The sequence below is a fragment of the Solanum tuberosum genome, unplaced genomic scaffold, assembly GCF_000226075.1.
Source record: "Solanum tuberosum cultivar DM 1-3 516 R44 unplaced genomic scaffold, SolTub_3.0 scf00085, whole genome shotgun sequence".
Lineage (NCBI taxonomy): Eukaryota > Viridiplantae > Streptophyta > Magnoliopsida > Solanales > Solanaceae > Solanum > Solanum tuberosum.
This window is the reverse complement of record NW_006239014.1, coordinates 1,308,939-1,324,071: the sequence shown is the minus strand read 5'-3', so window position 1 is coordinate 1,324,071 and position 15,133 is coordinate 1,308,939. Positions and strand designations below refer to the sequence as shown.

At 32.0% G+C, this 15,133-nt stretch overlaps 2 protein-coding genes across 2 annotated transcripts; both read right to left on the bottom strand.

The window, feature by feature from the left end:
- Positions 1–573: 573 nt before the first annotated feature.
- Positions 574–1,364, bottom strand: LOC107060571 (uncharacterized). The gene is made up of 2 exons (XM_015308586.1): positions 864–1,364; positions 574–735 (listed from the first exon to the last, which is right to left on the bottom strand). The coding sequence occupies exons 1-2, from the start codon at positions 1,362–1,364 to the stop codon at positions 574–576; spliced, it is 663 nt and encodes a 220-aa protein (XP_015164072.1).
- A 2,349-nt stretch (positions 1,365–3,713) lies between these two features.
- LOC102586697 (F-box protein At5g49610-like) lies at positions 3,714–9,757 on the bottom strand. The gene is made up of 3 exons (XM_006346884.2): positions 9,547–9,757; positions 5,508–5,622; positions 3,714–4,993 (listed from the first exon to the last, which is right to left on the bottom strand). The coding sequence occupies exons 2-3, from the start codon at positions 5,616–5,618 to the stop codon at positions 3,890–3,892; spliced, it is 1,215 nt and encodes a 404-aa protein (XP_006346946.1). The 5' UTR covers positions 5,619–5,622; positions 9,547–9,757; the 3' UTR covers positions 3,714–3,889.
- Positions 9,758–15,133: the final 5,376 nt, after the last annotated feature.

Below are 15,133 nucleotides of genomic sequence, written 5' to 3'. Positions count from 1 at the left end.
TTAAAATCACTCAAAATAATAACTAAAATATATGTTGCTTGGACTCTTCAAAAATGTCAATGAGGGCATGTTGAATTAGCCAAAAGTAGTGTATTTTTTGTTAATGCAATAGAAGTGTGGCATCAAAAGTGAAGAATACGCACAACTAAGACTAAAATCACTTAACAACTAAAAGCTAAAAAGGGATAGAAAAATAAGTAAGACAAAAAAAAAAACAGTAGCTAAACAAGTTGAATAACAAAGTACCGCTAGAGTTTCTAATTTTGTGGACAAGACAGAATGTTGTTATGGACTATCAAAAGGTCCTTACAAAATGCTGAAATCAATAGTTAAAAACTACTTATAACACATCAGCTAAAAAATCATGAAATCAGTAGTTAAAATTGGATTATAAGAGATGAAACAGAGCTTAAAAAAGAGCTTAAATTAGTAGTTAAAATTACTTAAAACACATTAACTAAAACTTGTAAAATCAGTAGCTAAAAAAACTGAAAATAGCAGCTAATATTGGCTAAAAAAGCTGAAACTAGAGGCTAAAAATTGTACCTTTTGCATATCACTTATGATAGTCAATCATTCTCCTTCATCATTAATGTCCAAATCAGATTTCAAGATTCTCAAAAACCAAGTCCAAGTTTCTCTACTTTCAGTTCCAACAACAACCCATGCTATTGGGAACATCTGATTATTCCCATCCTTTGCAATAGCAACAAGTAGCTGGCCTTTAGATATTCCCTTCAAAAGAAACCATCTAACCCAATGCACTTTCTACAACCCTCAATGAATCCTTTTTTCAAAGTTGAAAAACAAATATAAAAGGAATGAAAGAATTTTTTTCCATCATCACAATTTGTCACTTTCACCACACAAGTGCTTCCTGGATTTGATTCAAGAAGCGTATCTCCGTAGTCATAGATTCTACTAAACTCAGCAACATGATCACCCATTATCTTTTTCAACACCATTTTTCTGGCCTTCAAACACACGAACTTACCAACATACAATCCCATGTCTGTCCTGACCAAATCTTGTATTTCCCATCCCTTTATGCAAGGTTGAGAAACAACTCTACTTTTATAGTACTTAGCCAAAAACTTAGAGTTGCACATTGTGTTGGTATTGGTCATATAACACTTATGTCTAGGATTGTAGGTTTTTATAATGAAATCAGAAGATTTGAAATCTTTGCTTGCATAAAGTATCCAAGGACAGCCATTAGCTTTGCATTTTACTCTGACCCTTCTTTGATCATTGTGGATCTTATCCAGTTGACAACCTCTCTCAATTGCATACTTGCTCAAAGCTTCTCTGAATTTTTTCACATTTTCAAATACCATATTAAGTTGCCACACAACTTTTTCCATGTTGGATCATATAAGACCCTTTTGTCCTTCTTTCTTTCCCCTAAAATATCAGATCTTTCAACATCTATTTCCTCCTCACTTTCACTTTCAAAACTATCGGCATCAGAACTGTCGTAGAAAGGCTCATCACCTACTAGCTTACCAGTTAAATTTTTCTTGGGTTTTATCAATGTCTTCAAAATCAGGATCTATGCCAACTTCTCCCATAAAACACTCAGCAATTTTTTTTTCCTTGGCTCTTTTTTTTCTTCAAATATGCTTTCAAATCCTTCTTAACTATGCTCAGCTCTTCATGAATATCACTCCCATAACCATCCTCGTCACTAGAAAAGTCAACATTCTCATCACTTTCAGCATCACTATGCACAATAGTTTCTACTTCATCTTCCTCTGAATCTTCATCTTCACTAGAAAACTTAAATTCATCTTCAACTTCATTTGTGTTTCTGCTGCCATTTTCTATCAGATTTGATTGTTGGACCCCGACAATTTGATCTCTACCATCAATAAATGTTATTTCTTTCCCTAAAGGTGCATTGAGACCTTCACCAGCTTTGTTGGTAGATTCTTTGTTAGGTCTATCAACTTCATTGCATGTGGTCTCAAAAGATTCATTGGTCACATGTGATGTTTTGATAAAAACTTCCCCTTTATGGCAGATATAAATGTCCATAGTACCCCCAGCAACCAACAAATTGGCTAAGACCAACAAATCCCTATCTTTAACCAATTCTACCAAATTGCCTACTTGAGCAGTTGAAGACTTCCGTCGAAGGCACTTTCGAACTTCTATATTGGTAACCCCAAAATCCCTGCAATAGTCATTCACTTCCGAAATAGACAAATGGTCTATATTAACATTGAAGGCATATTCTTTTCCCCCCCAATATAAGCAGGTCCTACCACACTCACAAGTATACCACCGATGTGAAACCTCAAATTTACGTACTTAGTGCCCATTACCTTAGAACAATTGAAATATGCAAAGTTCAATAAGCCAACTATTGTTCATGAAATCAGTAGCTAAAAATCGCCACCAGTACGAAAATTAAGTTCAGGAGTAAAGAAAGAGTACCTTATGTAGTCAATTTCTTCTCCTTTCAACTCTTTTCAGATTGTATGAATCAAAACCTAAAAAATTATACAAAATCATTAATATTTTGAGACAAAAAATAAGAACCCTAACATTTTTTGACAAATGAGTAACTAACCTTCAAACCATGATGAATTTGTGAATTAATAGTGAAAACCCTAAATTTACTCAAAATTTTCACACACCAAAGAGACCCAGCTGAGAAACAGAGAAAGATGTTTCTACATGTTGAAAGTAAAACTTTAATCTTTTGACATGGTGGAATTTGTTTCCATGTGGCAATCTATGTGGCATTTAAAAAATAATAATTGAGAGAGTGTAATACACACACTATCATATTTTATTTGAGGTGTGTTTTTCAAACTAAAGTGAAATAGTTTAGGTGTGTTTCTCACACTTTCAATAGTTTGGGTATGAAACTCAAAAAAATGGTATAGTTTAGGTGTGTTTTAACCACTTAAAAGCGTGAAAAGTTTAGAATATACAAGTAAAAATAAACGAGAATATAATATAACTTTATATTTTTGTGGAATGGGGTCACGTGGTTAATTTTCATTGGATTTACTAAGTCATTTCTCCATTGGAGTATTCCTAGTGGTTGCATTGCATCAAAAGTCTGCTTCACAAATTGGCACTTTTCGGTAAGCATCTATGAAGTATGACAACTTGGTTTAAGCTTAATCATACTAATCTAATCCTTCTTAATAATAATAATAAATAATATTATTACTTTTTTTCCTGATATGAGACCAATAAGCTTGAGTAACTTCATTAATAAGATTATGTCCAAAGTTATTGACAAATTGGAATTAGTATTGCCCAAACTGATATCAGCTAACCAATCCGAATTTATGATGGATAAAAATATCTTTAAAAAGTATTTTACTGATCAGAGAAATGGTAATAGATATTAGAAAGAGAGACAAGCTAGCAAATGTCATCATCGTGTTAGAATAAAAGTTTTGAGGAAGATGAAATTTTTCAACGTGTTTGTGATTGTTAATAATTGGTTCTCAATCTTAATAAATGAACAAACTCGTGGTTTTTTTCATTCAACCAAAAAAAGTGAAACAATGAGATCCTCTCTCTCTAGCATTGATTTTTTTTTTTTTACCTCTAACATGTTTGAATAAAATTGTTTCTTGCACTATACATTGTGCACAACACTCATTATGATTTCTGTGGGTGAATATACCAAAAACTACAGTTGAAAAATAAACCACAAAAATGAATAAATAAATATTCATGTTGAGACGAAAGATAATAAGAATGTCACTATCCACATGAAACAGGTCCTTAGACAAAATTCATTGTTCACAAAAAAGAGAATGTCAACTTAGTTTTATACATCATCCAAGTCATAATGTAAGCAGAGATTCAAAAGAGCTGTAAAATAAGTGATTTTCACCCATGGACAGAGTGAATTAAGGCTTCAGTTCAATGTAGCATTAGCAAGGCTGTTTATGTAGGGCAGGAACTTTTTGGCTGAACCGAATGCGTTTGGACTTGCTATAGACTCAACTTTCTGCTCCCTGATGTGATACAAGTATATGTGTTCGCGAACCTGAATAGCCACAGCATCACTGTTAACACAGGGTAGTACCTTGCACGCATAAGTAAGACTCCTCTTGGGTCCAAGATTGATGCTAACACTGCGCTTCAGGTTCATTTCCATGCCTTGGTAGATATCTATTAAGAAGACATTTTCACATTCATTAGAAGCAGTAACGTAGCTCAGCTCACCGTCCATCTGTGTTAAGGATCCATCCCTCCCAACTTGAACAGGTAAAGATATAATTGCAGGGATCTCTTCTTTCACATCAAAGGCCAATACTTCGTTTGATTTTGTCTCATAGTAAGCAACCCCCTTCATAAACAAACCCCCACCAACAAGACACGGATTTTCTAGATCAGAACAGTCTGCAGAAGAGCAGCTCCAAGAATCTGATTCTGAAGAGTAAATCTCAAATCCGATGATTGGCTGATCAAGCATAGGAAATGCACAGATAACATGATAATATGCCTCAATGTTACGCAGAGAAGGTTCAAATGCAAGAACAATTGCCGGTTCATCCCCATGATAGTACCGAGGAGGGGGGAGAATTTTCCAGTTTTTGGTTGCAGGATTGCAAACATAATACTTCTCTAACCCCTGACAAAGGAGCAACCCGTTGCAAGAGCTTAGAATTTTGACAACTTCAGGCAAGAAATCAAGGGCTGGGCTGGGAACTCCAATTGTAGAAGGGTCCAGAGATAAAAACATAGTATTCATATCCCATTTACTCATATTTTGATAAAAGTAGCCAGAAAAACTCTGGTAAGAGAAACTTTGTTGGTGGGTTAATAAGGGACTAGCTATCCATTTATCCCAATCTTTGGACACAGCCTTAAACTTCATAAGCGATTTAGCAGGAAGGAAAGGGAGTACATGCTCCTTCACCACATCTTTTATCTTCTTATCCCCTTCTCTTATGATGTGTGCAGGAAATTCATCTACCTTCTGATAAGCCTCAGTCTTAAAGTCATATCCTGCAAGCTGCAGTACAAGAGAGGTAACTTCTCAAAATCAAGAGATTTTGCTCTCATTGACTCTTTCCCTTGTTTCTTCGTCTAAAAGAAGACGCTATAAAGGAAATAGGGACTAAAGATTGGCTCATCATGAAACACAATGGGACATTCAATTAATTGAAGCTTGTATATTGCATGAGTTGTTAGTCAAGTGCATTCATCGTCAAAAAGAAAAGAATATGGGGAAGAAGATGGTAATACATGAGAACTAGGCTACACCACTAATCATCAAAAGAACGCTTCGAACTTTTATTCAATATTTTTGCCAAACATGACTCAGAACTAACAAAACATGTCCATTTTAACTGCTGACTTAAGTCACAAAGGAAATGCATACATCACAATTGTTAAAAAGAGAAGGCCTTAACAAGCAATAAATATAGAAAATAGTTGCTACTTTACTCTTTGCAGGTAAGTTGTACTACCTATGTGCTCTTTTTATGGAAAAAAAGATCAATGTTTCATAAAGAACTTGAACGTACCGGGTGAATACCGTGCCTCTGAGATGTAGTTGCTGAGGAAGATCCCTTGAAGATATAAGGAGAATTATCGTCAGAGTCATCATTCATGTAATCTGCTTGAGAGAATTCCATTTTTCTGCGTTTAGAAAATAGTCACTCCGAGAGTCATATATTGTACATTACCAAATCCAAGCCAAGAAAACTATTACTATCAAAGACTAATGGTCAACCCCCCTCACGACTAAGAATTTCAAATCGATATCCTGTTTTCACATATTGGGATCATGTTACCAAGATTTACAAAAAGCTCCCATACGGTTCACTAGCATAGCAGGAACACTAATTCTTGCTGATATAGTGTCCTGTCAAGATATTATATTTATTTACAGAAAAGAGAAACAAAAAGCCATCAAGAAAATCGAAGCACAGATTGTATCATACAAAAAGAGCAGAGTTAAATTCCAAGATTCATATATTTCTTCATATAAAGCCACTAATTATAAAAAATTTCGTATGAAGAACCCCATCAAAAGCAAACAAAAAAATGATGGAGAAAACAATGGAATCAAAAACACATTTCACTCATTGAAAACACAGAAAGGAAAAGACAAAAGAGTGAAATTATTGATAGGGAAAACGACCCATGGTATCACAATCACAGAGCAATGTCTAGTCTTTTTCTCTGCAAAAAAGTTGAAGATAAAAACAGAGAGAATTATCTTAACTATTTAATTTCATCTTCATCTAACACTTGTACATTATTATTCATTTCTAATACTCAAAATTATTTTTTTATCAAAATACTATTCAATTTGATTATTAATTTTTAATATATATTTTTCTCCTAAAAATACTTTTCACTCACCTACCAAATATCAAAACCAGAATTCCATCATTCCAACTACCAAATACTTTCAACCTTTTCTACAACAAAATCTTTGTTCCAACATCTTTTGATGGTTATAAGTTCACTTATACACACCTATAACAAAAATTATATATACACCTATAACAACATTTGATGTTTAAATAATATTTAGCCAGCAAAAAACAAAAAATAATATTATTTTTTTCATTACCAAATGATCAATATAATCAATAAAAAAAAGACGAGAGGGAGTTGCTCGGATGGTAAGCACCCCTCACTTCCAACCTGAAGGCTGGGAGTTGATCCAAGGCTCTTTCGATCTCGGACCAATCCCCTGGCTCTTCTTCAGCCGCGGGAAGGAGTTCGAGTCACCAAGGGAGCAAAAGGGGTGGGAGCTCCTAGGGAGGGTAAAAAAAAAAAAAAATCAGTAAAAAAAGGGAGTATTGCTGGATATCATGCCCCAGCAGCCTCCTGGCAGAGAAACATAATTGCAACATTTACTATTCTAAGAAAAACAATTCTTAAGCCTACTATATTTTTCATTTCTTAATATTATAAAAAGTTTGAAAAATATGTATTTAAATTTAAAATCTCTAATGGATATTTAAATCTGAGACCTCAACATTTTTAATCCACTTTATTAATCCTTAGGTTACATCCTAGAGTACTATCCAATTATTACTAATATCATCATTCTTATTCAAAACTTTATCTTACTATAAGTCATACAATAAAATGATAACTAAATTATTAGAAATACTAATTTAATGTAGAAAATTAGTGAAACAAGACGAAATAGGAAGATTGGCAAATAATTCATGCTATCTATGTGTTGCCCCTATTAACAAAGACAACTAGTTTTGTCAACGCATGCAAATTTGACCGAGACTTTGTAACAAAGAATTGAAATCATCATTATTGTGGAGTCTATTCCCACTTGGCTGTAGTTGATAGGAATGTACCAAAATTGCTTGGGGATCAAGTTTTGCATAATAGGGAGGAAAATTTAAAAAGACAAATTTGAAACCAAGAGTGAGACATGATTTGGTAGGGTACATAATAATAATGTTGGATAAGGTGTATTAGTAATATTAATATTAGAGGGTGTTTGGATCGACTTAAAAATCTTCTGGAGGTGTTTGACAAATATAAAAAATAACTTAAAATAAGTCAAAAATTACTTGAGATAAGTTGAGAAGTGTTTGGCAATGTCAAGAATGACTTAAAATAAGTCAAAAATTACTTGAGATAAGTTGAGAAGTGTTTGGCAATGTCAAGAATGACTTAAAATAAGTCAAAAACTAAAAGTAGGTCTCCCCCTACTTTTAAGTTTTTAACTTAAAAATCATTTCAGTTTGACTTTTTATTTTTGACTTAAAAACTACTTTTTTTAAGTCAATCCAAACGGACTCTTAGTAATAAAAATATTAGTTATGCAGATATTAAGTCATATGCCATGTTTGATTTGGTTCATTAAAAATAACATATATTGCATAATTTCTAAGAAAAAATATTTATATGCAAAAATAGTTGTAAGGATGTTGAAAACATTTTGAGTGGTAACTATATTTTTAATCATGTTAATGAATGCACTAAAACTCTTTGCATGACTAATACAATAAATTTATATGTATTAGTTATTCATATCTTAATACCAAATAAAGTATATAACCAAATGGATGTTTGAATTGACTTATTTTTAATGACTTTGGCTTTTAAACAGTTTTTTTAAGTTTTGAAAGTGTTTGTATCGCTTCAAAAGTGCTTTTAAATACTTTTGTAAAGTTGAGAAAGCACGAAACAAAAACAAAAAATCAAAAGTTAAAAGTTAGTTGTTACCAATTTATGACTTTTAATTTATAAGTCATTTTAAAAAAATTAATCCAGACACCCACTAAGAGATGTTGAAAAAATGTAACAAAAGTAACACAAAAAGCTAATGTATGTACTCCCTCCGTTTCACAAAGAATGACCTGGTTTGACTTGGCACGGAGTTTAAGTAAATAAAGAAGATTTTTGAATCTTGTGGTCCTAAATTAAAGTTATGTCAAATGTACAAAATTGCCCTTAATCTTGTGGTCTTAAACATGCCACATGGAAAGCAGAAAGTAAAATGTTACCAAAAAAGGAAAGAGGTCATTCTTTTTTAAACTGACTAAAAAGGAAAGGAGGTCATTCTTTGTGAAACGGAGGGAGTATTATTTTTCCCAATGCAACAAAGAAATAACACTATCAATGTTAGAAAATATATAATATAAACACCATGTCAAATTAAAAATCACAAATTTCAAAAGTTTTTTTTCTATTTTCTTAAACTACATGACAAATTAAAATAAGACAAATAAATTAAAACGAAAGAAACTTTTATCACTACACATAAACAACACGTCATTTCCTAGCCAACTTGACTCGAGTCTTAATTTATTAGAAAACCACCAATTTATTCTCGCTGAGTCACACGCACATCATAAGTAAAACGAAAAAGAAAAAGTCCGTAAGAAAATGGTGAACATAGAATCTATTAGATACGTGTGTTAAATTCCCAGTGTTCATATAATATCATGCAACAACAGGAACTGATGACCCATTCAAGGTCTAACTATTTAGAATGTGCAAAATTAGCATTTAATTTGATTATGGATTATTGAATCATTCATTTATTTATTCAGTCCATCAAAAAAATTGTATTAATATGCCGTGCAAATTGATCAATGAAATTTTGTGTTAAAATATTTTCAAAAATAGATTGAAATAATAAAAAACGGAGAAAATGAGGGATTTAAATCGGGGCGGAGTTAGCAAAAAGTCCGAGGGGCTTTTATCGACGGAAAATTAAACAATTTTACATGATTTAACTAAAGGTTGAACCCTTTGACCTCCACCTAAATGATATGATTCAACTGCTAGTGAGATTAGTAGCTTTTTTTAGAAGAGTCAGTTGAATCACGTAAATAGCATGATTCATATAATGAAAATTCTGGCTTCATCACGGAATTTGGGGAAGTTATCAAATGTATCAAAACAGATGCCATATAATCGGAATACAGAAACACAAAACGAAAAAAAAATTAAATCAGTAATTCTGGTTGCGAAAAACAAAATCTCAAAACAGAGAGAAAACAGAATCAAAGATGAAATCACAACTAAAAACTTGATCGGCACCTTTAGATGAAAAAAAAAAAAAAAACTCACAGAGATAGCGGAGTGTAGCCGTTTTCTGATCAACAAACAAATTAACTCTGGAGAATGAAACTTGAGAAATTGATGATGAAGTTTGAGAGTTTTGCTGAGATTTTTGGTTCAGAGAAACTTTTTTTATTTTTTTTTCTTTTTCTGGGTTTGAGAGTGATGAGTTCAAAAATGGTGAAGGAAGAGTTGGTTCTGTGTAGGAGACTGATGAAGAAATGCAATCTTCGGCAATAAAGAGGAAATTCTTGTTTGGGGGGTGGGGTGTGAGGGGGTACGTGGCGGATATTTATTGGCTTTACCCCGTCCTCATTTTAAGTCAAGTCTCCGTTTGGCTTTTTCCTAAGAATTTTTTACTACTATATGAAAAGAAATGGAAATCTCCTAGCTTGAAAAATAGGCACCTTTTTTCCTAAAAAGATTAGAAGGGTTACGGGAAAAAAAAACTTATTTATATTTACACTAAATAGATTAAAGGATATATGATGCATGTACACAAATTTATTAGTTTATTACGGTACACTTTGAAGTTAAAATTTGAAATTTAAAAATTAGTAATTGTTTTGGTAAGATGAAATTATCGATTAAGTTTTACATTTTCAAAAAATTATAATCACGACTTGAAATCCAAAATCATGTTTTTTAAAGAAAATGAAATTTGAAATCATGATCCCAAATCATATATCCAAATGTTGATTTGAAATCGTATGTTCAAACACAAGTTAAATATAGTTCATTGATATAACTAAAAGAATAGTCTAGTGCATTAAAACTCTCACTATGTACAAAGAATTCTGAAAGAATCATATCACAAGAATCTATTATATACAATCTTATCCTGCATCTATATAAAAAAATTATTTTCACAACTTAAACTTTTAACCTCCTAATTAGCAACTTTATCAATTACACCGAAATTCTCCCTCAATCCATTGATACAACTCTTGATATAGTTTATTGTATACTACAAGTGCATGTATGTTTTCTTGAAGAGAGCATTAGAGGGGTGCATATAATATAGATCGAACCAATCAATACGACAATGAAAGGAAACAAATTTCTTGTCTATATTTCCTTATTTGGTTAATATAGGCTTATTTAAGAACACGTCTTAATTCCAATTTAACACTACATACTTTTAGAAAAATCAAAGGGAAAATAACACAATAATACTACCTCAACTTTTTCTTGGTCAACATACGCATAAAAATAGAAAAATATCACCATTGAATTGCCCCAAATATTTTCCTAACAAGATGTAAGAAAAATATGAGAAACTTCCTATTATTTATGATTGATTGATATTTATGAAGCATACATTTTTTATACAAAATAGAGTAAATTTTTTCATATATTTGAATAGTGGATATAATTATTTTAACCGACAGACTAAATATGTAACTTGCCTTTTATAACAATAGGATGTTTAACCAATGATTTCATTGTACAAAGAACAAAGATGATATTCAAAATTATAATGATTATAATGGTATTAAGTTGTTAAATCATACTATAAAAGTTTGGGAAAGGGAGGTGGAGGTAACTAGATGAGCTGTTTTCAAAAATCAATTTGTGGGAGCTCAACAAAAGAAGAGACTATTTTCAAGATGAGGCAGGAGCTCAACTAAAGGTAGAGGTAACTAGATGAAGCTATTTTCAAGAATCAATTTGAATTTACGTCTTGAGCTCAACTAAAAAAGTCATTTATCTCGTAAGGAAATTAGTGGGGAAGAGGCTCCTCTTCAATACACTAATATATCTTTCCAGTTGGTTCAGTGCATATTTAATTTAATGGCATCTGTCAATTTTAAAATCTAACAGTCCATATTTATTTAAATAAAGCAGCCTTTAAATCATGGTTAAATAATATGAACTCTAGTTAGCAATTCTCTCGGAAAAATGCATAAGTACCCCCCCAGCCTATGTCCAAATTTTTTGAGACACACCTAACCTTTACTAAGGTCCTATTACCCCCCAAACTTACTTTTTAATTAATTTTCTACCCCTTTTCGGCTTATGTGGCACTATCCTTGAAAAATTATCAACACGCGCTGGGCCCACAAGATAGTGCCACGTAGGCCGAAAAGGGATAGAAAACTATATATAAAATAAGTTCGGGGGGGGGGGGGTAATAAGACCGTTAGTAAAGGTTAGGTGTGTCTCAGGGATTTTGGGCATAGGCTGAGGGTACTTATGCATTTTCCCCCGTTCTCTATCTTCAATCTTTTCTTCTTTTTTTTAGGAAACAACCTTCCTCTCTTTAGAGGATTTCTTCATTAAGGAAATTCAATTGTGCAAATTAAACTACGAAATTCATTTTTTTTTATTCTTTTCTCACCATTATCAATCGGAGATTACTTTTTACCTTTCTAAAACACTTTAGTAAAAGCAGATAACAAGATTCAAAATATGCATTTGGGTTATGAAATTATACAAATCCAAGTAAGAAGAGTGAATTGAATTCGTTCGAAGGTTGTTTAGACATCATCATAATTCGTTGTCTAAACAATCATCGAACGAATTTTGCAGCAAAAAGCAAACACCATTTTTATTTTCTACTCAATTTTGCCGTTTTTCACGCCCTTACAATTATGGTGAAACCGAAATTGAAAATAATTTTGCCAATTCGAAGAAGATAACAAGCTTCTTTAGAACATCATTTCCGTCTAAACAACCATCGAACGAATTCAATTCACTCTTCTTACATGGATTTGTATAATTTCATAACCCAAATGCATATTTTGGATCTTGTTATCTGCTGTTATTAAAGTGTTTTAGGAGGGTAAAGAGTAATTTCGATTGATAATGGTGAGAAAAGAACCAAAAAATGAATTTCGTAGTTTAATTTGCACAATTGAATTTCCTTAATGAAGAAATCCTCTAAAGAGAGGAAGGTTGTTTCCTGCAAAAGAGAAGAAAAGATTGAAGAGAGAGAACTGCTAACTAGAGTTCATATTATTTAACCATGGTTTAAAGATTGTTTTATTTAAATAAATATAAATTATTAAATTTTAAAATTGACAGATATCATTAAATTAAATATGCACTGGACCAACTGGAGAAATTAGTGTACCGGAGAGGAGCCTCTTCCAATTAGTGGAGAGCAACACGAGGGAGAAGTACGATGGCTCAAACAAAGTCCTTCGTTTCATATTAAAATTTGTTTTGTCTTCATAGGTAAGTGATTTACTTTTTATATTTCAATTTCATAGTATAATTATGAAAATTGTAAGTACTCTAAAATTTTATGTTAATCAATTCTTTTAATAATTATTTGTATTTAACCTGTTCATGTAAATTATGATATTTATAATATCACTTGATTTTAAAAATAAGAAATATATATATTACCCTATATTATAAGCCAACAAGGCTAGGACGAACATAGCATCTATCAGTTGTACCCAAAGTAGAATAAGTTGTACGGGGATATATAAATCTGTCCTTTCAGAAACGTATAGTATATTTATGAAGACACGTGTATTACTCTCCTCACTGAATCTTCTTGACCTGATATCCCTTATTAATCTTCTCAATTTCTCCTCCTACATCTTTATCTCAGATCTTCGATCCTATCGTCACTGCTGTAATCTCACTATCAAAAATTAACAAAATCCTACCGTCACTGCTGTCAAGGATTGGTATACTATGAAAAATTAACAAAAATCCAGCTAATATTGCTCTCAAAATACAGCCCTTTGTTTTTCCTCTTTTTTAGGTTACACCTAAATAACCTTTGAGCAGGGTAGGAGCCACGTTGTCCCAGGTGTCCAATTGAACACCATTCGTCAAAAAATTATACTATATATACACGTAAAGTTTTGACTTATATTGGTATATATATTGTATTTTGGACACCCTAAAATAATAAAGTAACTCGTAGTGGAGTTGGCTAAAGCTGTCACAATCCCACTCGTTGCCCTAGTTTGATTCCCCGCATGAGTGTTTTCATTTTTCTGTAATTATTTTGCCTTCTTGAAGTTAAAAAATAAATAAGCATGCCTAACTTTAACATAAATATTCAGTAGCTTGGTGGTATATAATGTCAATCTTGTCTTGAGTGACCCAATTTTGAATCTCTCCTCCAATAAGGATTTTTTTTCAATTAAAATTGAATTCACTTATATTTCGCTTAGTGAAATTTGTTTTGCTTTTGCCAGCTACTCAACCGTTAAAAGAGTTTTCTCATCAATGAAGTATTATTATATTTAAATTATGCTTTCAATGTGATATAAAAATATTCTTATATTTAATTAAATATTACTTAGCTTGATTATTTGTTTTGGTAATTTAAATCATCATTTTTTTGAGAAAAAAAACTTACTATTCAAAGTTTGGACACCCTTCATAAAATTCCTGGCTACGGCTACGCCACTACTTTGAGACATCATCACTTCTATTTTCAGCTCTCCATAAGTTATGACTTCACTTTAAAGAACGAACAATTTATTTTTATTTTTGAAGAAAACCAAAGAAACAAGGAAAAAGAGAGAAAGGATAAGCTACAAAATATTACAGTATTAAGGAGGAAATAAGAAGAAAAATGAAAAAAATGCGAAGAAAAGAGGAACCATCAGATTATTTTTTAGAAAATTTAAATCAATTATGCATATAAAGTATAAATTTTTTTCGTATACATGTCTAGAAGATCTAGGGGTTCGGTTACTAGATAAGGGCAAAGTTAATACATGAATAATAAAGTTATTATTAATTTTGTATCATGTTTGGTTTGTAAATACAATTAAAATTATTCATGTATAAATTTTATACAATGTTTGGTTGGTGTGTCTCCAATGTTGTATAAAAGTTATACATGTATTGATTTTATATGATGTTTGATTGTTTTTTTGTAATGCTACATAGCTAATACTTACATAACTTATGAAGAAATTTATGTATAATTTTATGCGGGATAGAAGATGGAATAAATTATGAGGGTATTAGTTATACATGAATTAAAATAATAAAATTACATATTTACCCTTAATTTGTTTACTTACTTATTTGTTTGTAAATAATAACTATATATTAATTTACAAAATTAAGGAGTTATTATCTTTTCATTTTTTAGAAATGGACTTGGTCTATTTCTGTAACTTGCAGTTACGTTATTTATACTTCCCCCCCCCCCCCCACACACACAACCACCCAAAAAAATAATCCAGAACGATCCCCTGGGGTGATTTTTTAGTTTCGTCGTTTTGACGCCCCCACCCCATCCCGAGGGATTGTTGCATTTTATTTATTTTGGATACTGCTTGTTTATAAGTAGAGCTGTCAAAAAGAGTCGGTCTAGCCCCACCCGATCCAAGCCTCGCAGGCCAAGGAATTTGAAAGGTTAGGGCGGACTGGCCCTTCATTTGGTAGGGCCTAAAAATGCTCAGCCCAACCCAATCCTAGAAGGGCCGAGGGCTGGGGTGGGCTAGCCCTTCTTTTTATTTTTATTTTTATTTTTTTGTTTTCAAACTTGTAATTCTATAACATCATGAAAATGAGAAGATTTTCAAATCAAATATGGCAAACAATGGTGTTGTTTCAATAACACTACCAAAAATTTAGGGTGTGTTTGGTATGAAGGAAAACATTTTCCGGA